The sequence below is a fragment of the Vigna angularis genome, chromosome 9, assembly GCF_016808095.1.
Source record: "Vigna angularis cultivar LongXiaoDou No.4 chromosome 9, ASM1680809v1, whole genome shotgun sequence".
Taxonomy (NCBI): domain Eukaryota; kingdom Viridiplantae; phylum Streptophyta; class Magnoliopsida; order Fabales; family Fabaceae; genus Vigna; species Vigna angularis.
The window spans coordinates 22,069,804-22,096,791 of NC_068978.1; the positions used below are offsets into that span (position 1 = coordinate 22,069,804).

At 37.5% G+C, this 26,988-nt stretch overlaps 1 protein-coding gene and 1 long non-coding RNA gene across 3 annotated transcripts; one reads left to right on the forward strand and one right to left on the reverse strand.

Moving 5' to 3' along the window:
• Nucleotides 1-14,799: 14,799 nt before the first annotated feature.
• Nucleotides 14,800-15,325, forward strand: LOC128194127 (uncharacterized). The gene is made up of 2 exons (XR_008245452.1): nucleotides 14,800-14,882; nucleotides 14,990-15,325. It is a non-coding gene; the product is annotated as an uncharacterized LOC128194127 (long non-coding RNA).
• A 5,023-nt stretch (nucleotides 15,326-20,348) lies between these two features.
• LOC108346905 (probable glutathione S-transferase) lies at nucleotides 20,349-21,437 on the reverse strand. Of its 2 annotated transcripts, none has more exons than XM_017585967.2 (2): nucleotides 21,045-21,437; nucleotides 20,349-20,962 (listed from the first exon to the last, which is right to left on the reverse strand). In XM_017585967.2, the coding sequence occupies exons 1-2, from the start codon at nucleotides 21,363-21,365 to the stop codon at nucleotides 20,609-20,611; spliced, it is 675 nt and encodes a 224-aa protein (XP_017441456.1). In that variant the 5' UTR covers nucleotides 21,366-21,437; the 3' UTR covers nucleotides 20,349-20,608. The 2 variants fall into 2 exon arrangements, with proteins under 2 accessions (XP_017441456.1, XP_017441457.1); XM_017585968.2 differs by having other exon boundaries at nucleotides 20,349-20,941; nucleotides 21,045-21,436.
• Nucleotides 21,438-26,988: the final 5,551 nt, after the last annotated feature.

Here is a 26,988-nt window from a genome sequence, read left to right on the forward strand (position 1 = left end):
CTATTTTTCTGGCCAACTCAAGCAGGATCAAGCGGGATCTTCTTTCTGGTGCCAGTCAAGCAGTATCAAACGGGGGTTCATTTTGAAGAAGAAGAAATGTAAGTACCTATTTTTCTGGCCAACTCTGTGTCTCTCTCCTCGCCTTCCTCCGCCTCCGACCACAAGCCGCAGCTCCTCGCTCCTCGCTCCTCGCTCCCACGCCCTTCATCCTCGGCAAGCGCATACGCATCGACGATGACACTTCCAAGGAAGACGCTGTTTCCGTGGGCCCCTCTACCCCGTCCGGACTGTGGGCCCTCCCCGCTCGCCCCGATTTCGGACAAATTTGGAGCTTTGCCGCCGCTCCAGATTTGGTCGTGCAGCCCGCCTCCGTGTCGGTGTCGCAACAGCAGGTGTCGCTCTTTGCTCATCACCAACGTCAGCAGCAGTAGGCCATTGGAGAAGCGTCGACGGCTAGGGTGGAAAATTTAGGCTTCGTTGTCCTGCTTCTTGTTTGGAAAATTTAGGCTTGGTGCTAAGAAAGTTGGGTACTTGTTTTAGATTTTGGGGCAAGGAACGGTGGGGAAGTGTCTTTCCAACAGTGTTCAGATGGAAGAATGTATGTTGTGTTGTGTGCGCATAACATCATACATAGTATTTTCAGATACCTTAATGCTGCAATCAAACTTTACTTCCATATCTTCCTCGCCGCTCTGCTTAGCTTCTTCGATGCACACGTGGTTCCTCTCTGGGCCCCATTTTTTGACTCCCAACTGATCATCTTCCTGCTAGAATCGTGAGCTACAAACATAACATTGCAACATCGCAAACGTGGCTCCACGATAAAAGCTTAAAAAGTCTTCGCACTGTTCTTTGTTTTCATGTGCTAAGAAAGTTAGATACTTGTTTTAGATTTTGGGGCTTTTGTTGGAGGAGAATGTGATGAAGTGATAACACACTATGGTGATGCTCAAATATTGAAGCTTGTCGGTGTGGAACACAAAATCAAAATCTACTGGAACTTCTACCACTACGTCATCGAAATATGCCACCATAATCGGTATCGTTGTGCTTTTGGAAAACACTCTACTGTCTCTCTGTTCAAGTCCTAACCGAGTCAGTAAAGTCTGTATTACTCTCTCGGGTCACAACCGAAGCAAAAAGAGTAGAGTTCTATATATGTCTCGGTTTAAGAACAGTTGTCTATGGACGAAATTAACCACTCTCGTTTTGCTTTAGTATGCGCGCTTCTCTAGAGAGGCTTCATTGGGACCAGAAATAAAACTTTCCACGCGAGCTCCCATTCTATAGCGTGGTGGCAGGAAGTGAAGAACAACGAAAATGAACTTAGAGATTACGGGAAGGGAAGAAGAAGAACAACATTTTGACAAAAACAAAAAAGAGAACAAAAAGGATATTAGAAAGGCATAGGAAGATGCGAAGTGAAGTAGGGTTCGATTTCGCTGAAGAATTGGGGAAATTTAAATTTTTTAGAAAAGTTACCGCAGTTTATCCGAGAGACCACCAACAAGTATTTAAAAAATAAAAATTTAAAACTTAGACAGTTTTAACAAAACCGTCAAAAATTTAAGGGGGTTTTAGAAAATGCCGGGAATAAACCCCTCTTAAATTATATTATTTTTGTAGTGATATCCATGTCAATTGTGTGTAGGTGGTAATTGAAGACAAGGTACAAAATTTAGAAAGAGCTTGCAAAGTGAAATCTACATTATCTCAAATCTCTGAAGACCTACATTTAAATATCTAAATAGAAGAGAACAACTACATTTAGTCTGTTAGCCAACCTTGAATTACATCTTTTTTGAATCTTAGATTTTAATCTTGTTGAGTGTGTTAATAAATTTCAATATAAATTAATTTTGAGATCAATTTGATAATTAGGCCATAAATGTTGAAAAAACTACAATTGAGGAACACCACCAAGTTATCTCTGTTAAAAACTAAACCTGATTAATACAACTAAAATATAGTTGGACCTTAATTATTAACCAAAGTCTCGAAAACAAAGTTATCCATAATCTTTTTACCTAACTTCAAAGTTACATTTCGATTGATTCGATCCTTGAGATGATCAAATTAACTTCATATCTTAACTTCCCAAAGCCAATAAGTGACCAAAATCATCCATCAGCATGTCAACATCGACAAAATATTATGATGAATAGGCTTAAAATTTTAAAATAAAACAAAAAATAAACTTACCGAAGGTGTCAAGTGTAAATAAAATTTTCCACATCAAATCGCTTATCACATAATTTAACATGTGATGTATATTTTATATTGCATCTTCCTATTTTACCTTTAACATGTGATGTATATTTTATATTGCATCTTCATATTTTACCTTGAGCAGAAGACAAAAAAAAAATGAGAACATGTTTTTTTAAGTAATATATACACCATATGATTAAAGATATACAAATCATAATTAGAATAAAATTATAAATTACAACAATACCATAAATAAAAAGGACTTATATCAATAATTTATTTTAATCTTTTATGACAAAAAATTCACAACTTTATATAATAATACTTAAATAAATTCATAAAACTTTGAAAATTTATAATAAAGCGTCAAAGTAAACTTGAGTATGTATAATAAGGTATTTATTAAATATAATTAATGAAACAATCATGTATACATTAAATAATATATTAAATATAATATATACCTAATTTAATATAAGGTTATTAAAAATCTCATTTATGATACAAAAAAGGGCTAATGACTCTTTAGTGCAACTGGTGAAACCTGTTTGTGATGGAGTTCATAATCATAATAATACTTGTATTGTGAATGAATTTTCTCTTGTTAAAAATTTTGATAATAGTGTTCTATGGTTGATAACATATGTGTAGTTTGTACTGTTCCTTCTATATATACTGTCCTTTTCGCTTGTATCAGGACGTTCTTTCAGATCAATGAAAAACTATTCTTTTCTTTGTCTTTCTCTTTCCTACTGGTTAGAAACTCTATGATGGTATCAGATGTTCTTTCTGCTGCTGCTGCACATTGATCCTCTTTTTCTTGTTTTTTTTTTCCTTTCTCCTTTCATGGCTTCTCCAGACCACACACCTTCGTACCTTTACCTCCACCCCAATGAAAACCCTGCCATATCCCTCGTCTCACCGGTTCTAAATGCCACCAACTATCATTCTTGGAGCCGATCATTCATCACGGCTCTCTCCGCTAAAGACAAGGTTGAATTCATTCTTGGATCAGCCGTCCGACCCTCCAAGACTGATGCTTCTTTTCCAGCCTGGTTCCGCTGCAACAGTATGGTTGTTTCTTGGCTTTTGCATTCGGTCTCTCCGTCCATTCGTGAAAGTATCATATGGATGGATCTTGCCATCGACATTTGGAATGATCTGAAACACCGCTTTGCCCAAGGCGATCTTGCCAGAATCTCCACCCTCAAAATGGAAGCCTCCACGTTATCCCAAGGCGAACTCTCCGTCACTGACTTCTTCACAAAACTCCGGGTTATTTGGGATGAGCTCGACAGCTTCCGCCCGGACCCTGTCTGTATCTGTAAGCCAAAGTGTTCTTGCACTGTTTCTGCTATCATTTCTCAACGTAAAAATGAAGACCGTGCCATGCAACTCCTACGAGGTTTGAATGATCACTATAGCAACATACAATCTCATATCCTTCTTCTTGATCCTATTCCTCCCATTTCAAAAATCTTTTCCCTTGTTCTTCAACAAGAACGCCAAATAATGCATGAACACATTACTGCCACTATCAACACTACTTCTTCAACATCTGCACCCACCCCCATTACTTGCAATTATTGCAACAAAACTGGTCACCAAGAAAATACTTGTTTCAAAAAACACGACTTCCCCAACCAAGAACACCGACCTGTTAAAACCAACACTACCAATCCCCGCAAGATCTGCACTTATTGCCACAAAAATGGTCATACCATAGACGTATGTTTCAAGAAACACGACTATCCACCCGGCCACAAATTCTTCACCAAACCCAGTCAGGTTCACCATACCATTTCGTCCACTGATGTTGACACTCAATTCAAAAGCATGGGTCAAGATTGCTCCTCTCCTGAAACCGTCCAACTTACTCCCCAACAATACCAAATTCTTGCTGCGTTGTTCAAACAGTCCACCTCCAATGCGCACATCAACCAAGTTGGCACTGTTTCTACACACAATTCTCTAGGTAATATTGTTTCAATTTTCCAAATGCAATCTTGTAATATCTGGCTTCTCGACTCTGGTGCTACTGATCACGTTTGTATATCTTTAAAATTTTTTACTGCTTATCAAAAGATTAAACCTATTCCTATATGCTTACCTAATGGAAAAATCATATCTGCCCATTATAAGGGAACAATTCAACTCAATAGTAAACTTTCTCTATCTAATGTGCTATATGTCCCTGATTTTTCGTTCAACCTTATCTCGGTTTCACAACTCATAGCTAACCATAAATGTCAACTAATCTTTTCTCCTTCTGGTTGCATTATACAGGACATACAGACACAAGAGAAGATTGGTCTGATTAAACATCACAATGGCTTATATTTCTTTGATTACTCTACATGTAACATTGACAATAATTTTTCTCCTGTTATCTGTTCTGTTCAACATCCAAATCTATGGCACGCTCGCCTTGGACAACTCTCACATACTCGGTTACAGCTTTTACAAAACAAACATGCTTACATAAATACTGATGATAATCAGAGTACTTGTGATGCCTGTCATCGGGCTAAACAAAAGAAACTTCCTTACACTGCTAGCACTTCTATTTCTCTATCTTCTTTTGAACTATTGCATATTGATATATGGGGTCCTACTACTGTTTCCATGAATGGTTTTAAATACTTACTAACCATTGTTGATGATTACTCTCGTTATACTTGGATTATTCCTATGGTAGACAAATCTTCTGTAAAAAACCACATCCTCAATTTCCTCTGCTATATAGAAAACCATTTTAATAAGAAAGTTAAAACTATCCGCACTGACAATGGTGTTGAATTTATTATGCATGACATATTTTCAAGTAAAGGCATTATTCACCAAACTACTTGTGTTGAAACCCCTGAACAAAATGGAGTGGTTGAACGTAAACATCAACATATCTTAAATACTACTTGTGCACTACTTTTCCACTCACATCTACCACTTGCTTTCTGGTGTTATGCAGCTCAACACGCCGTCTTCTTAATAAATCAAATGCCCACGCCGATCCTACAGCATTCAACACCTCATGAACGCCTACATGGATCTCTTTGTGATCTTTCGATGTTACGCGTCTTTGGTTGTCTTTGCTACGCCAACACCATTACTGCTCATAGAAAGAAGTTTGATGACCGTGCTGTTCCTGGCATTTTCTTAGGTTTTCAAAAGCATACAAAAGGTTATCGCTTTCTAAACCTCAAAAATCACAAAGTAGAAATATCTCGTAATGTTGTTTTTCATGAAAATGTTTTTCCTTATCATAATACTCCCAACACCGACAACTCTTTATCTTTACCACTGCCACAACACTACACAAATAATTATGATGACCTATTACTGTCTGGTTTTTCTGACACTAACGCTTTACCACTTAATACTTGCACCAATGACACTATTCACAATACATCCACCGAAATAACTCAAAACAATGGTAATGAAATTAACACTTCCACTAGCATAAGAAAATCCTCTAGGACACGAAAAATCCCTACTTATTTACAAGATTTCCAGACCAATAGTGTTGTCCGATATCCCATTGGGAATTACCTTAACTACAACCGCCTTTCTTCTTCTTTCAAGCATACCATACTATCTATTTCTTCTAATACTGAACCGACATGCTACTCTGCCGCCTCAAAACATCCCCAATGGGTCACTGCCATGCGTGTTGAACTCGATGCCTTGCAAGCTAATAACACTTGGGAACTTACCACCCTACCACCAAACAAAACTGCCATTGGCTGTCGTTGGGTATACAAAATCAAATATAAATCTGATGGCTCCATCAAACGCTATAAGGCGCGGCTGGTTGCCAAAGGATACAACCAGATTGAAGGACTGGATTATTTGGACACCTTTGCACCAGTTGCCAAACTCACTACCGTCCGGCTTCTTCTTGCTATAGCTGCTTCTAAGGGTTGGTCACTCAAACAACTTGATGTCAACAACGCCTTCTTACATGGTGATCTTCATGAAGACGTTTATATGAAAATTCCTCCTGGTCTTACAACAGCCCACAAAAATCAGGTATGTAAACTCCAACGTTCCCTATATGGTCTTAAACAAGCCGGTCGGCAATGGTATGCTAAACTACATCATTTTTTACTATCAAATGATTATAACTGTTCAATCTCTGACAATTCTCTTTTTTTGAAACATGACGGCAACTACACTACGGCATTACTTATATATGTTGACGACATCCTCATAACCGGTAACAACAATGGAGAGATTAAACACATCACCGATCTTCTTCATTCAACTTTCCGCATAAAGAATCTGGGTGACTTGACTTACTTTCTCGGCCTGGAGATTGCCCGCAACTCTAAAGGAATATATCTTAGCCAACGTAAGTATGTCTTGGATCTACTAGCTGAAACTGGACTACTCGATAGCTCTCCTGTCCCTACTCCCATGGTTCCCAAACACACTACTATGATTATCGTCCGGTCTCTTGACGATGATGCCGCTGCCTCCTATCGTCGTCTCATTGGAAAACTCATTTATTTGACGACAACTCGTCCGGATATCACTTTTGCCGTCAACCACCTCAGCCAGTACATGTCTGCCCCTACAACTGCTCATCAACAAGCAACACATCGCATCCTACGTTATCTCAAAGGCACTCCGGGAGCTGGCATTCATCTACCTAACACCTCTACTATTCAACTGAAAGCTTTTTGCGACTCCGATTGGGCAACATGTCCTGACACTCGCCGTTCGGTCACTGGTTTCACTGTCTACCTCGGCAACTCTCTCATCTCATGGCGCTCAAAGAAACAACCGACCGTCTCCCGTAGTTCTTCTGAAGCTGAATATCGTTCATTAGCCAGCACGGTCTGTGAAATACAGTGGCTCACATATCTGCTTCATGATCTCCACGTTCCTTACACGTCTCCCGCCCTCGTCTATTGTGATAACCAATCCGCCATCCAAATTGCTTCCAATCAAGTTTTCCATGAACGTACCAAACACATTGACATTGACTGCCACATTGTTCGTGAAAAGGTTACCGCCGGTCTAATCAAGCTTCTTCCCATATCCACAACTATGCAAATCGCCGACATATTAACTAAGTCACTACCACCTCCTTCCTTTCAACTTCTTTGTTCCAAGCTGGGTCTCCAAAATATTTACGCCCAGCTTGAGGGGGGCTGATAACATATGTGTAGTTTGTACTGTTCCTTCTATATATACTGTCCTTTTCGCTTGTATCAGGACGTTCTTTCAGATCAATGAAAAACTATTCTTTTCTTTGTCTTTCTCTTTCCTACTGGTTAGAAACTCTATGAATGGTTGATATATCTTTTTTGGAAGATGTCACTCTCATTATTATTAGTTTGTAAGGTTTACAACAATAACATTCAACTTTTAATAGTTCAATGACGATTTTTAATTCTTAATGTTGTTTAAAGAAGTTTGTTTTTCGAAAGAATTAAAAATAACTTCTAAAGACTAATATGCTTAATGAAAGAGAATATTTTAATATTGACAATGAAAATATTTAAATTACAATTTAGCATAGGAATAAGCCAATTAAAGATAATAATAAATTCTCCAAAGCAAAAGCTTCTAAAAGTTAAAGGCATTAAACGTGAGAGGAATAGATAGTGATAAATATTTTTTAATGCACTGAATAATGCCTTTTTCCTAGCACATGGAGTTCAAAATCAAAATGGTTTCCTTATAAGTTTGATATAATTTTATCATAGATTTAATGTGGTTCCCAATGTTTTTTTCTTCTTTGGTTTTTTTAATTTTTTTTTATGAAATCTTTATGTAATGACAGTTATATTTAGAATGAAGTTATTTAAAAATATAATATATTTATTAAGTTTAATATATGTAACTATGATAAATAAATATATAACTTTTATATTCTAAATTTATATATTAAAATATATAATCAATTAAAATATAATAAATGAAATATAATGTATATTAAATTTAATTAATATATAATTATGATTTGTCTAATATAACTTCATATAATTAAAATACAATTACACAAAAATTAATTACTACAATCAGTGCATTGCACCACTCCAATCTTCAAGGAATTCAAAGAGACTTTTACCTCTATTTAAACAAACAGCTGCATGTGGATTGAACATATATTACAAAAAAAAAAAAGCATTGCAAGTAAAGTTTATTGCTTTTGATATACCACATTTGTTAGAAATGACTAAGTTTTTCTTTTCACACATAGTTGCCTTTATCCTTATAATTTCAGGTTTGATAATTTCCCAATTTCTAATATTTCGATAAGATCCTATTCAATGTTAAATTGTTCATTGATCATTTATTTGTTCTAATTCTTTCTTGTATTTTTCAGTTATTTCAAGAACAACCGGATTAAATATCCAAAGATGTGAAAAATTGATACAGCCCACAAACTGCACCATCCAAAAATGTCAAGCAGATTGCTTTAGCATGTTTCAGAACTTACAACCGTATGGAAAATGCATTCAAAACACTAAGAATAATACTTATGAATGTATTTGCCTCTACGATTGTGCTGCAACACAACATTTGGTTTAAACGTAGGCAAATGCTCATATGTACCCAGTTAAAGCGGGTGAGAGAAACAAGGTTATTAAAAGTTAATCAATAAACAATATAGTTTTATGATCACCATTTGCTCCATCTATTTTCTTACCTTGTTGCACTTAGGACCAAGGTTCCTTACTATTTGATATGGTTACATTTCTTTTTATAAAGTCACTCGAATCAAATATAAAAGTTAAATGATATTTGTTTTAAATTTAACTGAAAATTCAAATAAAATTTAAACTTGTTCTTACCAAGAATGACCCAATACGGATATAATCTTTGAGGCAAATCCAAACTCTAAATTGACACGAGGAGGAAAGTCCAACCGTAAGAATTCTAACACTCGAGTCACTATATTATATTTTATAAGTATTCAAAGATGAATATATGATTAGATAACTTCTTATGATAGGTGATATTTATAATTTTCATAGATTTGTTAGGGTGTGTTCCCTTCAAGAGATACATTTGAGAGAGAATGAATGGATTTAAGAGGATTTGAGAATAAATTGAGTGTTGTTTTTTTTAAGGAATTTGAAGGTAAGTAAGAGTGAATTGGAATGAAAAATTTGTGAAAGTTAGGGTAGAATTTAATTTGGAACAAATAAAAAAAGTTTTAAATAAATAATAAATGAAGATTACTAAATTATCCTTAATGACAAGGGTGATATAAAATGATTTTTGTGAATAAAATAATTTTTGGTAAAAATTATTTTGAAATATTAAATTTTAAAAAAATTATTAAATAATTAAAACAATATATTTTTTAGAATTAATAATAATAATAATATCATTATTAATATTAATAATATTATTATTACTATCATTATTATTATTAAATAATTAAATAACTAATATTCCTATTTTCCAGTTACAAATTAGAAATTATTAAATAACTAATATTCCAATTTCTTACTTAGAAATTATTAAGTTAAAAATTATTAAATAACTAATACTTTTATTTTCTTCACCTTAGAAATTATTAGATAGGGATTATCTCTTCCCATACGCAAAAAGATTCATTCTTAAATTTATTATCAAATTTTTACAAACAAACACGGTCTTTAAGGGAGAATAACTAATATGATAAAATCTGAGTATAAAATTAGATATCACAATTCAATTATGTTTATTATCAAAACATCACTACTAGCACATTTTATATATTTTAATCGACATTTTTTTAGAAAAATAATACTTTGACAACATATTTTTTATAACGTCACGTGTCGCGTTTTGATTGGTCCATGTGGAAGAGATTCTAAAAATTGAAAATAACGTGAAAATGGAAGTCGTATGGGGTTGCATGGATTTTGATTGCGCGGGCATCATTTTGGGTTTCAAAAATTAGAAACCTCATTTTCGCGAAAGAACCCTAGAGAGCGTCCTCTCACCCACAAGTGTTGTTTGAGCATAAGACATTTATATCCAACTACATCCCCAAGAAACAATTTTGCTATAACTCTTGGTCCAAAACTGCCTTGGTACTAAAGGCTAAATAATATGAGACCTAACGCAAAGGTTTTGCATAACAAGGTCAACAACGAAAATGCCCTTAAGTCCAGATTTGTTTTTTTAATATTGGACATACAACTGATGTAGAGGCAATGATTATGAAATTTATATCCACCTTCATCCCTTATGAACAATGTTTTGTACAATTCTTGGTGCAAAACTGCATTGGTATCAAAGGCTAAATAATTAGGAACCTAAGACAAAGGTTTTGCACAACAAGGTCAACAATGAAAATGCCCTTAATTTTGAAGTCCAGAATATTTTTTTTTACACTTATTGGACATACAACTGATGTGGAGGCAATGATGATGACATTTATATCCACCTCCATCCCTAAGGAACAATTTTTTGTACAACTCTTGGTGCAAAACTGCATTGGTAGCAAAAGCTAAATAATTGGAGACTTAAGGCAAAGGTTTTGCAACACAAGGTCAAGAACGAAAATGCCCTTAATTTTGAAGTTCAGAATTTTATTTTTTAGTACTTATTGGACATACAACTGATGTGGAGACAATGTTTATGACATTTATATCCAACTACATCCCCAAGAAACAATTTTTTCTATAACTTTTTGGTGAAAATATACATTGGTACCAAAGGCTAATAATTGGGAACCTAAGGCAAAGGTTTTTCACAACAAGGTCAACAACGAAAATGCCCTTAATTTTGAAGTCCATAATTTTTTTTTACACTTATTGGACATACAACTGATGTGGAGGCAATAGTAATGACAGTTATATCCACCTCCATCCCCAAGGAACAATTTTTTGTACAACTGGTGTAAAACTCCATTGGTACCAAAGGTCAAATAACTAGAGACCTAAGGCAAAGGTTTTGCACAGCAAGGTCAACAACGAAAATGCCCTTAATTTTGAAGTCTAGACTTTTTTTCTTAACACTTATTGGGCATACAACTGATGTTGAGGGAATGATTATTACATTTATATGCAACTCCATCCCCGAGGAACAATTTTTTGTACAACTCTTTATGCAAAATTGCATTGGTACCAAAGGGTGAATAAGTGAGGACCTAAGACAAATATTTTACACATCTTGGTCAAAAAACCTCATGAGATTTAGTTTTACCTAATGGACAAGCTTAGAAATCAAGTCCATCTTAGACAAAGTTTCCTTAGATTACCTTTACCTAAGCTTCTAGGTAAAAATCTTCCAAAAGAATTTTATAAAATACAATGAAAAAATATCCTTAACAAAAGAAAGGTTTAACTAAAATGCTACAAAATTACCTATATATCATGGAGACATATAAAAGGAAACAAAATCAAGGAATATATGAAGTGTAAAATGGAATGTAAATATCCAAGTAAACTAACTACCTTAGGTGAAAGTGAAAGTGACACTTTGGAGCCCCTTGACACACTTTAACTTCTAAAGTGGAATTAAGACTAGTACAACAATTTTAGCTAACGAGATGGAATTGCACCAAAGACATTTTCCCAAGACACCAAAGCAAAGAAGCAATTGAAATAAAATTACAAACCAAATGAACCAAAATTACAAGGGAAGTGAAACCAATAATACAACAAAGTTCCATGATATTCAAATGAAATATGAAAATGTCGTGAGCCTGTTTTCTTATTTCTTCAAGTTTTTCCCTCTTTTTATGTCACTCCAAGTGCCTCCTTTTCATCTCCCTTTTCCAAGCCAATTAGAAGTACTTCTTCTAACCTCTTTTTGACCCCAAGTGTTATAACCACTCAAAAGGCCAAGAAAGAGAAGAATAAAGACACAATTTTAATGGCTAAACTCAAATGGAGATTAATGGATAAGACATATAAAAGTCAAGAAGGACAAACTAGAAATAAGGCAAGAAAACAAGTAAGAACTCAAAAAGAAATTCCTAAGAAAGGTAGTAGAATGGATGAATAAAACCAAAAGAAACTAAGAATTTAGAAACTTATGGGACACATACATGGATCAAACACAAGACAAACAAGAAAAGATAGATGAGACAACACGAAAATATGGGTCAAAGGAACTTATCTATTGAAGACCTCCAAGGAAAGGAACCTTTGCTCTTGATACCAAATGATGGAACCTTTTTATAGGAGATTGATGAAGAGCCCTAGAGTGGCTTTACGGAGGATTTGAATTGATAAAGGAAGTGTTTGATCAAGTGTGGCTTGGGGATTATTTCTTGAAGGAGGTTCGACCAACCTTATAAGAGAGAGTTAGTAAGAGTCTTAGAAGAAGACAACTTACTTGATCTTAAAGAAAGTAAGACATCAATTTGGTAAAGTTTCACTATATTCAATTCCAATATCAATTTACAATGAGAGGATCTCTCCTTTTATACGAGGAGTAGAACTCTCTAGAAAGGAAAAGAATGCATGTATCTCCAAAGGTACTTTGAAATTCAAAAGGGCCTAGAAGCTTCCTTTGTTCAAGGGGATTGAATGAGAGCCTTTCCCTCCACCAACCGTTCAAGGGGGATGCGTGGGAGCCTCTCCCTTAAGTGACCGGCCAATGGGGATGTTCCTCCACTCTTCCAAGTCCATATGAACCTTCAAGTCCCAAATCAAGCCCAAATGAGATGTTAATTAAGGTCCAAGACCTAAATGTGGCACTAAACTCCTCTAGCTTATGTTAAGCTACCTAATCAACACTAATCAATGTTCTTGGTCCAAATACAAGGTTTAAAAGAAAGAATTTTTTTACTTATTTACAAGGTTTTTAAGGGAAAGGAAGAGAGTAGTAAGTAATCCTCTATTGAAGTAAATTTATTTGAGGTTCATCTTCTTCTTCCATCCTCTTTGTCATTGCTCTAGTGAGAGGTCCAATGCGTCCTCTAGATGGTCCTCCATGAGGCTTACTAGTTAGGTAAAGGAAAAAGACTTAAATCTAATCTAGTAGGGGGTGGTAACCTGTGTTTACTTCAAGAACGTGGGTAAAATTACTATTTGAATATTCTTTATCAAGTAATATTTGCAAAACATATTAAGAAAATTTAAAATACAATTGAGCTCTTAGTTCTATATATAGAAAGATAAAGTTATCTTTGTATGCATGTACATAGATAACTTCAAAACTTTGTCATAAAGTCAAAGCAAACTTGAGTGGGTAACATAATGTATTTATTTAATATAGTTAATTAAATATGATATGTTTATTAAGTATAATATAATTAATCATGATTAATGAATTTATAACTTCTACTATGTATTTAAACATTGAAATTAGAGATTTTAACTTGAATTATGGCCCATGATCCAACCTTAGTCCATCCTTAAAAAAAATCCTCTTTTAAGAGGGTCCTGGGAACAAAAAAAAGGTCACAACCCTCTCAAGTGGTTAGAGTTAAGGTTAAGGTGAGTTTAACCTTCTTACAAAACTTTAATTAATTCTTAGAACCAATGTACATATAATATTATATATTTTATTAGATAATCTAATATGTAATCTTATTACATTTAAATCAATGTTTATATCATACTTATTATTATGTTATTAAATAAATATATAATATATGTTTATTATAGTTATTGACTATAACCTATTTATTAATTTTATCAATTATTTAGAGAAGAAAAGGTATAGTATTTAATAAAACAATACATATTACATTGTGATAAAATCTTAAACATAATAGAAAAAACATGGAGTCTAGCCAAAAAGCGAGAATATTAAATTAATTCTAATAAAATTTACACTAAATTTTTTTTTGGAATTACTAAATATTATATATATATATATATATATATATATATATATATATTGATTATTAAAGATAAATAAATAGTTGGTAAATTTAAATTTAAATTTAATTAAAAATAATAATAAGTGAAATTTTCGTCATTGCTTGAGGACTTTTTGGTTTAATGAGTTTTCTAACCCTAGTCCATATGAGTGAGAACCAAATTGACATGTCTAATTGAAATATATATTCAACTAAAATATTATAAATGAGAAATATAATATATTTATTACTTATAATAAACATATAATTATGATTAGTAAAATATGCTTAATTAAGTTTCAAATTTCTAATAAATTTGTATACTTTCTTGTTTTCACAAGTGTGAAAAAGTATGAAGTTTTGTGGTAAATACAAAACAATGTTGAAGCAATAAAAGGCATTGGTCATTTTACATTAAAGGTAAAATTGTTTTATTCATTACTAAACCTCGTATTTCTTTAATACATGATCACAAGAAAGTGACGGGTCAAAATATTAACCATTGCACCAGTTAAAACAAAAAATTAAATGATCGGGATTTATTGAAAATTATAATTTTTTTGAAAACCCAATAAAATTTTTAATAAAGACTAGATTAAAAATATGCACATTTATGAGAGACTTAAATCTTAATTAAACCTTATAATTAAATCATAATTAAACCTAATAATTAAATTTTAATTAAACATAATAAATATATAACTTTGTATAATAAACATGAAGTAAATAAGAAGGAGTTCAAAGAGATCTTTCACTCTATTTAAAGGAAATTTTTTATGTCTATCGAACATATTACACAGAAAAACATTGAGAGTAAAGTTTATTGCTTTCGATATACCACAATTGTTCGAAATGACTAAGTTTTTCTTTTCACAAATACTTGCCTTTATCCTTATCATTTCAGGTAAGATAATTTTCCAATTTCAAATATTTTGATAACATTCTTCAATGTTAAATTGTTTATTGATCAATGATTTGTTCGAATTCTTTTTTTTTTTTTTCATTTTTCAGTTATTTTAAGAACAGGCGCAACAGATCCACAAAGATGTCAAAAAGTGTTACAGCCCACAGACTGCATCCTCCAAAAATGTCAATCGGATTGCTTCAACATGTTTAAAAACTCACAAGCGAGTGGAAATTGCATTCACAACAACAATAATAATACTTTTGAATGTGTTTGCATCTTTAATTGTAATGCAATACCAAATTTGGTGTAAACTTAACTACTGGTAATATGTACCCAGTGGAAGAGGGTGAGAGAAATAAGTTTTCTAGAAGTTAATCTAGAAATATGTAACAATAAAGTTTTATTACCCATTTGAGTAAAAAGTTGGCATTTTCTCCTTATTTCTTGAATTTATTTGTTTATTCACTTTATTATTTATTTTCTGAAAAATTACTCCATTAATATTTTTCGTTTATTTTCTAAAAACAAAAACTTTCTCTCTTCTAACACTTTAGGAATAAGGTTCTTTACGACTCCGTTTATATAAATTTTTAATTAAAAAGTCGCTCGAATCATTATAAAATTAAAAATGCGATTAAGTTTAAATTTAATCTAAAATCAAAATAAAATCGAACAAAATTTTGTAATATTCGGATTCGATCAATTTTTTTGGACGTTTATTATTATAAAACTGTCAAACAATCTTTTACGAACAAACTTTTAAAGTATTTTAAAATAATAATTTCTTAAATATAGCACATTTTTAATTATTTATATTTGTACTTTCAATTTGTTAATATTTATACAGAAATTATGTAATATTATAGTTTTAAAACTTATAATACAAATTTGCTATTCGGTTTTAATAAGTAAATAAATATATTATAAATAAAATTAAAAAAAAGCCAACACGTGTAGATGTGTCCGTTGTTAATTAACTTTAAACATATAATGGTATATCAGTAAAACAAATTTTGATCATTAGAAAGAGAGTTTGAATAGATTTTGAAAAATTTTAACAAATAGTGATAGACGTTGTTTACCATGCTTAGACGGTCTGTAGATAGTATTAAACATTTGAGGATAGAAAATAGTTTATAAACATAGTAAAAAGAAGGCAAAGATGAAAGTTCATTTTATATTGGTTCATTTAATGTAAGCTAAGTTTAGTTCTCCTTTACAAACTCTTAAAAGGGTTCACTTCAACAAGTTATGAACAAGCCAATTTTGATATACAACATTCCAACTCGATAAAATCATTTAACTCTCTCTTAATTAAACAAACCGGGTGTTTTGAATTACTCTTGCACTAAAAGAAAAATACAAGTTATCCACTGATATTTACATACGAATTTTAATCCGTATATAATATAGGTATTATATACAGATTTTATATACGGATTTTGAAAAATGAAGTACATACAGATTTTATATATGGATTTCTTCCATATATAAAATTCATATATACATTTAGCATGTTAGAATGGAAAAATTTGTGAAAACCAACATCCGTACATAATGGTGTATAATTTGTGTGTAATTAAAAAATAATAATTATTAAAAATAAAATCTAAAATAATTATTGTGACAAAGAAATATTCTCAAAGTTAGACGGTGCACTAAAGCTAAAGAGTAGCAGCATAAGAGTATGTGCAATTTAATTGTTCTTCTTCTCTTCTTCATGATTTAATTGTTCCTTTCCTTTTCTTCATGCAGTCTTCAATTTTATAGAGAACTTCAAAAAAGATCTGTTACACTAAAGCATTGACTTCTGATAAAGTTGTTGTAGCCTTTTGTACAACGTCTTAGCGTAGTGAATCTACAGCTCGGTTTGTGGAGATTCGACGAGGTGCGAACATGGATCTGTGAAGCTTGTAGTGACTAATGCAGTGTCCAGTGAAGGCTCAAAATGGAGCCACAAAGATTGATGTGGTTCTTTATGGTAATGGAATGATTTAGTAAAATGACTCACTTTATACCCTACCACAAGGGAGATGATGCTAGCCATATTGCAAGACTTTTCTTTAAAGAAGTTGTTAGATTGTATGGTTTATCCAATACCATAATGTGTGATACATATATTAAGTTCCTAAGTCATTTTTTAAAAACTTTATGGAAAAACCTAGGAACTAAACTTCTATTTTCTACCACATGTCACCCTCAAACTGATGGGAAAACTGAGATAGTAAATAGGTCTTCATCTATACTATTTAGGGTAATAGTAAAAGGGAATAAAAAGTCTTAGGATGAACATCTCCCTCATGTATAGTTTTCTTATAACGGAGTACTCCACACGACTACTATTTTTTCTTCTTTTGAGGTTGTATATGGTTTTACCTTATCACTCCTCTTGATTTACTTTCACTTCCAGACACATCTTCTTTCTTACATAAAGAAGGAGTATCTAAAGTTGAGTTTATCAAGAAGATGCATGAGAAAGTTAAATACAAATTGAAAAACAAACTAAAAAATATATTAAGTGCAACAACAAAGGGAGGAAGAAAGTAACTTTTGAGGAAGGTGACTTAGTTTGGCTCCACTTGAGGAAAGATAAATTTCCTATTCATAGGAAGTCTAAACTAAGCCTAAAAGGAGATGGTCCTTTTAAGGTGAGATTAATTATAACGCATATAAACTAGAACTTCCCATTGAATATGGTGCCAGTCCTACTTTTAACATTTGTGATTTAATTCCTTTCGCAGGTGATGATCAACAAGAAGAAGATATGAGGACAAATCATTTTCAAGAGGGAGGGCATGATGGAGGACCATCTAGAAGACATATTAGACCACTCACAAAAGCTATGCAAAGTGGATGAAAGAGGAAGATGAAGCTCCAAGAACTCTACTTTTGTGGAGGATCAACTATTAACCTCTTCTTTTTCTCTTAAACACTTTTGTAAATATGTGATATAGCTTCCTTTTTGGTCTTGTATTTGGCAAATAACCTTGTGTAGAGTAGTTTAGAAGCTTGACACACCTTAGAAGAGGATTAGCGCATCATTAGAGCCTTAAATAATGATTAACACATAAATGAGTATGGATTAGGCCTTAAAGAAGTCTTTGAACATGGAGGAATATTCTTGACCGGGTCCACTTGAAGAGGGAGGCTCCCTTGCTTTGTATTTGGACGAAAGTAGAGAGTTAGTTTAAGGGAGATGCTCTCATTCACCCCCCTTGACCAAGGAAGCTTCTAGGCTCTTTCTTAAGTGCACGTACTTTAGCTCTCTCCTTCCCCTATAAAAGGATAAGCACCCCTTTATAAACAATTAGAACTTGAATGATATTAGTAAACTTTGCCAAAATTGCAAGCCTCTCTTCCAAAGTTTTCATTAGAGTAGTCTCTTTTCTAGGCTTCTTCTATCTTTTCCTACAAAGTTGACCCCACCTCCTTCTAGGATGCATCATCAAACCACAATATCAAGTCACTTCAACACTTCTTCTTTATGCTTTCGCATTTTCATCTTTTCATCAAAGAGTTTCATCAACAATGTTGAAGGAACTTCTCCATCACAAGGTGTGTAGTGCTAATGCATGAACATTAACTAATGTTGATGCGAAGTGTGCACTAGTACAATAAAGGTATACTGCCTCGGTCATTTTCACTTATAGACACCGGTTCTACGACCGGTGCATATTCAAACGAGGTAAAAAGAATGAATTTTTTGACTCGGTTCTGAACCGAATCAAAAGGATTCAGATTCTAACTCGGTTCACAGACAACCGAGGCAGTAAAGTTTTTTAATTTTTTTTATTTTCAACCGAGATCAGTGTTGTTATGTTTGTTTATTCTCTTTGTGGTTAAACTTCTTTCTCTTTTCTGCAATTTTCTTCATCCATGTCTTTGGACAAAATTACTTTCACAAACAAACTCAACTCAGATGTCTAAGAAGGGAGAACAGGAAGCAGAGAGAGCAGACGGGAGATCCAAACCAAAATCAGAGATCCAAACCAAAAATAAAAAATCAGAGATCCATTTTGACATCCACCTGCAGAGAAACAGAACCAAAAACCAAAAATCAAAAACCAAAAAACGCAGAAAAGGGTTTCCGCCATTGCAGCCGCTGTCGCGGGCTGTCTCGCCACCCGTCGCGGGCTCCCGCCGCACCGTCGCGGGCTCTCGCCGCACCGTCGTGAGCTCCCTCGCCGCGCCGTCGAGATCTCTCTCGCCTCGCCGCACCGTTGCGAGCCGTCTCGCCTGGCCGCACCGTCTCTCCTCGCCGCACCGTCGCGAGATTTGTCCTCGTCGAACCGTCGCCACACCGTCTCGTCTCGTCACCGTGAACGCCTCGTCTCGTCAGATCTCGTCTCGTCTCGCCTCGCCGCACCGTCGCCGCACCGTCCTGGGGATGCAAAAGGAGAAGTCATCTGGTGAGAGAATGATGGAGTTGAGGGAGAGGGGACTGGAGAATGGGAGGGGTTGTAGGAGAGGAGGGAGGGGATGAGGGAAAGTGAAACGTGAAATGTGAAATGAAACATTTAGAGTAGAAGTGACTCACTGAAAAGGTGCAACACATTACGCCTCGGTTCTGTTATTAACCGAGGCCGTAGCTCTTTCTGCCCTGCTTTACTGGAAAACGTGCAGGTTTTTGTGCCTCGATCCTGCATCAATCGAAGCAGTATCAGATCCTTATGTCTCGGTCTTTCATTAACCGGTGTCGTAAATGTTTTATGCCTCGGCTTTAATAAGAACCGAGTTAGTATCTGGCTTTAGGCACCGGACTTATGGCAACCGAGGCATATTTTTTATAAATATTTACGAAACTGCTACCGCGCTTTTATACGCTTCGGTTTCACTTAAATCGAAGCGTATATATTGCGATTTTTACTAGTGGTGTGGTGATTATACGGTCATTGGTTAACATTTATGCAGGGTTTGGTATTGTACAATGACATTCGCTAATATTGATGCATTGTATGTAGTGATTATACATTAAAATTGATTACCTCTGAAGCATGTGTGCAATGAAAAGAATTTCTTGAGATGATTTAATTCCAAGTAAATATACTTTTTGTGTTGAAGTATGATTATTGGTATAGAAAATAAAGATGTTTTATTATAATCATTGAAATTGTTTAGTTGATGAAAATAATAATCTTGAAAAATTATGCATTACCTAGGATAAGCAAAGGATAAGCAAAGGAGTGAGTGATAATAGCTAATGAATCTTATGTCTATGATATTTCTTGTCCCCTTAAAGATACTTATAAGTTAATATTTAATTTTTTTATACTCTTGTAGTAGCCTGTTGTAAAGTTTTAATTAAATTCTTGTTTATAAGAGTGCCGGTATACCTAAAGTTAAACGTTTGTAGTTTTTCTATGATTTTAAAGTTTCCACATCATAATCTTGTGGTAATATTATTTCTTTGTGGGTATGATGATCTTATTTCTTTAGTGATATGGTGATTCTCAAAATAATAACGATAATGTTCTTTATGATGGTAATTGGTCTTCTATCACAATAGGAAGATAAAACACTACAAGTTTACAAGAAATTTCAGCCAAAGATCTTTAATGAAGCCACCCAAAGTAGAATGCTAACAACTTTTTATTTAAAACCTTCGGGTGGTCAATTGAGCTTAAAGTGGACGCAAAAAAGAAAAAGTTAAAAACATAAGAAAAGTGTTGCTTCTGTTTCTGGTAAATCATGACTCATGAGTCTCCATCATACTTATAATTAACCTAATTTTGAGCAATAATGGATGCATATCGCGCTTTGAAAAAACCCACAACTCTCTCTCTTTGGGGAAGGTTCTCTTTGACAACGGGGTGGTTGGTGTATTCTTCACTCCATTTAGAAAGCTTTGGAAAGTTCTTAGAGCTGAGCAGTTTCAACCCCACAGCCTCTTGAATTGCAGGGAGCCAGAAAGCTATGAAGCCGGCGGCTATGTCCACTAGGCCAATACTCTCACCACCAAAGAACTTGTGTTTCAGTTCATCCTCCAGAAACTGAAGAGCATGAAGTGATTCCTCAGTGCCTTTCTCCCGTTCCTCCTGATTTGCAGTAAATGCAGCCTTTGATATTGCAGGCAGACACTACATTGATATAAAATCATTTCTTTACATGAAATGAAACGAAACGAATAAAAATACTGAAACTATGGCCGGAGTTGCTTACCTTGTCATCAATAAACCTTGACCAGAATCGAGCCAAAGATCTATCATAGGGGTGCTGCGGCAAGATGGGATGGTTCTGCCATATCTCATCAATGTATTCAAGAATGACAAGGGACTCAGCCAAAGGTTTTCCGTTGTGGACAAGCACAGGAACCTTCTTGTGAATAGGGTTGTATTTCAGAAGAAGATCACTCTTGTTTCTAAGATCTTCTTCAACGTATCTGTATTTCACCCCCTTCAGTTCCAGCGCTATCTGCACCCTGCCAGCATAAGGGCTTCCCCTCAAACCAAACAACTCAACTTCTCCATACTCTTTCGCCATTGCAGGCTTAAAATTTCTCCCTTCTCTGCCAAACTGTGAACTTGACCTGCGGATTTTAAATGGTTCTGTCTGAACACTGCGACAGGGAGCGTTCTTGTGTGAAATTTTAGGTAAGACTAATTAACTGAGGTTGGTAGAATTGGCGGTGGAGAGGCCACCACGTAACACGTTCTTTCAATGCAATTTAAGGAAAATAAAAAATGAATAAATTTAAATAAATGTAGGTAATGAAATATGTACGAGTGAAACATTTTAACAATATAATTTAGTTATAAATTGATATATATAGTATGTTTTAAGATAATCATGTGAGGAGTAATACCTTGTTATTACACAATGTTTTGGAGGTGAGGGGCAGTGCTGGTCTCACGTTTTCACGTCACTTTCTTTCCGTCTTTTGTACGTTGGATCTTCCGTATCCACTTCTCAATTCGTCGGTGGGAGACCTGCAAATTGTATTTATAGTTTTCGTTATGGGCTTGGGATTAGTGAAAAGTTAATCACGACCCAATTCAGCCCAATAGCTTTTAACCTCTACTTACCTTAAGCTAAGTTGGTTAGTAACATGGCTGGCCTAATCCTCATGAACCTGACAGGTCCACGGCCTGGGCGGCCGGCTTTGGGCGAGTATTGATTATGGGCATATGGGCGTCCGCCCATCATGCCTACATTTTCCAGCAGTAAGTGTGGGTGTCCGCCCTTCACTACCCAATCTTTCACACTCAGTAAGTAAAAGGGGAGCCTCCTGAGTCCCACACGGTCATGTGGGCGGCCGGTCCGTTGGGTAGTCTGCTGACGTGGATCTCTTACCGTACAGCGTCCGGTCCTTGCTGGTACACAAGCCCCCCAAGCCCTAGTGCACGTAGTGTACGTAGGACTTCGAGTGTTGTGTGGTGTGGGCTAGCGATCCGTAATTGGGCCGGATCTGGTGGGCTTTTGAGTTTGGACTTTTGGCGGGAAAACACGTGGTGCCTCCACACTGGCGGAAGGTGAAACATCGTCAGATATGGGGCGTTGGTTGCGTTGGATCTAGACGGCACGGATGCCTTCAACGGTCACCTAAATTTTTCTATAAATAGTGGAGGGGAACGGTGTCATTTTCATTTCTCTTCGTTTCCTTCAAGATTCGAAATTCTTTTTCCCTCAGGTAATAAATGGCCGTTGTCCATACCGAGTCTTCTGGTTCTGAGTCGTCGGGCGGAGTCTGGGGGGGTCGACAAGGAGCGGCGGCGATTCTCCCAGTTCGGTTTCTTCTCGCTTCCTGGATGAGGCTGTTGAGTTCACGGGATCGGATCCGGAGACGTCGACCACGGCGGGCGATCGGATATTCCACGGCGTTCCTCTCTTCTTGCTCCAAGGAGGCATCCGGGTAGAGGGGTCTCCTTACGAGCCAGACGGTTATGGGATAGTGGTATCTGAATGGGCTCCTTACGTCCCCGGCCTGTATGCTTCCGCGTACGGCTCCCGTAAGGATCTGGAGTGGAGGGTCAATCGTACGCATATCGTCCGGGATATAGAGGACTCGCGATTGATCTGGGCGGGCGTTAGTATGAGGAACGAAAGGGTTTTCTATGAAAAGAGGTCGAGCCCGGATGACTTCTTCTATATGTATGTGAACTTCTTTACTCATCTTTTCGTCCGAGTTCCCTTTACTGAGTTCCAAATGGCCATCCTCCGAGAGGCCAACGTGGCTCCTGCGCAACTGCATCCTAACTCCTGGGCGGCCGTGCAAGCATTTTTGGCTATGTGCTTGGCCGTGGGCGTCATTCCCACGATCCCTGTCTTCTTCCACTACTTTGAAGTCCGTCCGCCTCCAAACGGTGGTTGGGTGTCCTTCACCTCCGTCCGGGAGAGGACGCTCTTCCACCCATTCTCGGATTCATTCAAGAACTTCAAGCATCACTACTTTAAAATAATTATTGACGCCGCCGGCCGCCATGAGTTCCACGATGGCGAGGGAAAACCGTTGTTCCCCTTTTACTGGACGAGGGAGCCCCGGAGAATAAAGGCGTCCCCTGTGGGAGCGTTGAGTCCGTCCGACTTAGAGGCCGTGCGCACCATAAATGCCCTCCCCCGCCGGATTTCCGCCAGTCATTTGGTCGAATGCCTTAGTCTCGAGGATTGTGGACAAAAGGCGTTCGGTATGGTATTATTATGTTGAGTTTGTTTGTATTTAGTACACTGATCTTAACGTTTCTGAATTGGTTTGTTTCTTTCAGAACTTATGACGACTCCTGCTCCCCGTCAATCCAACTTCATGGCTTCCCGAAAGCGGGGTGGAGCCAGCTCATCCTCAGCCCGGCCGAAGGTCATGCCTAAAGCACCCCGTCCTCCGCCTAAAGTACTCTCTGGCGGCCGCTCTACGCAGGCATAACAAGCTCCCCAGGTTGAAATGGGCGACCGCCTACCCCCAACTTCTGAACTTGCAGCAGTTCTCATGGATCCGTCTTCCGAGGCGGCTACTACTTCTGGCGCCCCTTTGGCGCGCAAAAGGAAGGATCCTGCGGTCGAAGGCCGAAAGGACAAGGAAGGATCTTCGTCACGGTCGGCGTCGAAGAGAGCCCGTAAGGGCAAGGAAAAAGAGAAGAACAAGGAGAGGACTCCCGCGGTTCCCCTACCGGGCGGGATATTTGGTCTGACGTTCAACATGAGCGACCGGACAAAATTCCACATGAGCTCTTCGCAGCGGGCGCTCATCGAGCCTCTTTCTGAGGTAGAACTCACTAATACCATGCTAGAGATGTCAACCCGGGCGGCCTCCCTTGCGTGGTATTTAAAGGAGTTTGCCGACCGCCCGGGGGTGGAAGAAGTGCGTGCCGAGCTGTTGGCGGAGAAGAAGAACTCGTCCTCCCTCCAATCAGCAGTGGAGCAGCTGATCCTGAATCAAGACGAGTATGACAAGAGGATCGAGCAGTTGGAGGCCGCTCTTGAGAGATCGAAGAGGGAGACTGCTGAAGCCAACGATAGTCTGGCGGTCGTCCGGGGCGAACGCGAACGGCTCCTGGAGGAGTGCAGCCAGTTGAAGGACAAGGTTTCTCGCCATCAAAACTCTGAGGCTGGACTCCACAAGACGAACCAGGCTCTGTCCGCCGATCTGGCGAAGGCCAACGAGAAGATCGCCGAGCTCGAGGCGACTATCGTTTTTTAGCACGAGGAGGGTTTCAACAAGGCCCTCCGGCAGGCGTCCCTTCTGGCAGGTGTTCAGGAACCGTACGCCCTGGGTTTCGACATCGAGAAGGACGTTTTTGATGGCATCCTCGTGGATCTGAATACTATGGATGACGACGGTCCAGCGGTCGAGGGACCTTCCGGAGCTGTGGAAGCCGTTGAGGCCGGGCAGGCTGAAGAGGAGGTCGTTAGGGATACTTAGATTTTCTCTTAATACTAATTTTTTGTCACGTGTATTCTTGTGGCCGCCCGCCCAACATCTTGGGTTGTCGAGATGTTGGCCGTGCGGTCCTTTTTTAAATGTTGGCACATTTTGGTGCTTTCGCTGATCAATACGCCTTTATTTTCTTTGCTCTCTTTTATGTTCAGTTATATTTTTTGGTTTGAGGTAAAGTAAATGCTATTCTTCGTTAACTGCCCGCCCAAATCGTCTTGGGCCTTTGAGGCGCGGATGGTCAGTGGCTCTTCGGCAAAGAAATCTTTGCTGACTGTCCGGCCAAGTTGATAGTGGTTCCTGGGGAACTCTTCGTTCATCAACTTGGACTTTTTAGGGCGCGGACGACAGTGGTTCTTCGGAAAGAACTCTCCGTTCACCGTCCGGCCAAGTTGACAGTGGTTCCTGGGAACTCTCCGTTCATCAACTTGGACTTTTAGGGCGCGGACGACAGTGGTTCTTCGGAAAGAACTCTCCGTTCACCGTCCGGCCAAGTTGACAGTGGTTCCTAGGAACTCTCCGTTCATCAACTTGGACTTTCAGGGTGCGGACGACAGTGGTTCTTCGGAAAGAACTCTCCGTTCACCGTCCGGCCAAGTTGACAGTGGTTCCTGGGAACTCTCCGTTCATCAACTTGGACTTTCAGGGCGCGGACGGCAGTAGTTCTTCAGAAAGAACTCTCCGTTCACCGTCCGGCCAAGTTGACAGTGGTTCCTGGGAACTCTCCGTTCATCAACTTGGACTTTTAGGGCGCGGATGGCAGTGGTTCTTCGGAAAGAACTCTCCGTTCACCGTCTGGCCAAGTTGACACTGGTTCCTAGGGAACTCTCCGTTCATCAACTTGGACTTTTGCTTTAATCTGAGATTTAATCTTGAGAAAGATCGGGCGTCCTGTCATTGAATTAATAATTGAACGATGAAAATACAAATCATGATTCAACTGAAATAAAATTTTAAATGTGTGGCGTTCCAAGTGCTTGGGATAGGCCGTCCGTCCGAGTTTTGTAGTCTGTATGCTCCATTTCCGAGCGCTTCGACTACCCGGAAAGGTCCTTCCCATTTTGCTGCCAACTTGCCATGCCCAGCTACTCGGCGAGCTTCTCCAGCATTTCTCCATACTAAGTCGCCTTCCTGGAAACTTATAGGCCGCACCTTGGAGTTGTATTTCCTTTCCACCATGCGTTTGCACGCTTCGGCTCTTAAGGCCGCCCGGTCTCGACATTCGTCTAAGGAATCCAGCTCGATCCTTAGTTTCTGGCTGTTTAGCTGCAGGTCCTCGATCTGCCGCCGCAATGATGGCTCTCCCAGCTCAACCGGCAACATGGCGTCAGTGCCATATGTTAAGTTGAAGGGGGTCTCCCCGGTTGTTCCATGAGGCGTACATCGATAGGCCAACAGGACTTCGGGTAGCTCGTCAACCCACGCTTCCTTTCGCTCTCCTAACCGCCGCTTCAGCTTAGCGACTACCGTCTTGTTCATTGCTTCTACCTAGTCGTTCGTCTGGGGTGCTCTACCGAACTGGTGATATGTCTAATCCCCAGCCCCTTAAAGAACTCGGCCAGCTTTCTATCGATGAACTGTCGGCCGTTATCCGTGATGATGGTGCGCGGGAGGCCGAAGCGGCATATTAATTTCCAGCAAAATTTTTGGACCTAGGCGGCCGTTATGGTAGCTAGGGGTTCAGCCTCTACCCATTTAGTGAAGTAGTCCACAGCTACTAGCAGGAATCTCTTCTGGGCTCGGCCTATGGGGAACGGTCCCACGATATCCATCCCCCGATTCTTCACCCGATTTCCATGGTTTTGAAACCAACAATAGACGCTGTATTCTCCGACTTCCCCGTACTCTTGGAGTCGTCCTGTAATCTCGCGAACTTGATCTCGACTAGGATTGATGATCCCATGGTTGTAGATGTTCAGCAAGATTCTAACTTGCTCCGGGGTAGAGCGCCATCGTTTCTGAACTGTCTTGGCTTCCATATCCATTTTCTAAGTTTTTGTACATAAAGTAAAGTAAAAGTAAAAAGATTTATTACAAGTGAAGTCAGGTTCCAATTTAAGTTAAGTTTTTCATTTTGCTTCTTCTTGATTAGTTCAATTTTCATTGTCCAATTTTTATTTTTTTTTTAGTCTCAATGTCCAAAAATAGATCTGTTTCACGGTCCTCGCAAATGTTCCTAAACGGATCTACATCCAAGTTTGTTTGTGTCCATTTTGTGCATACAAATAAAGTTTTCTTTTT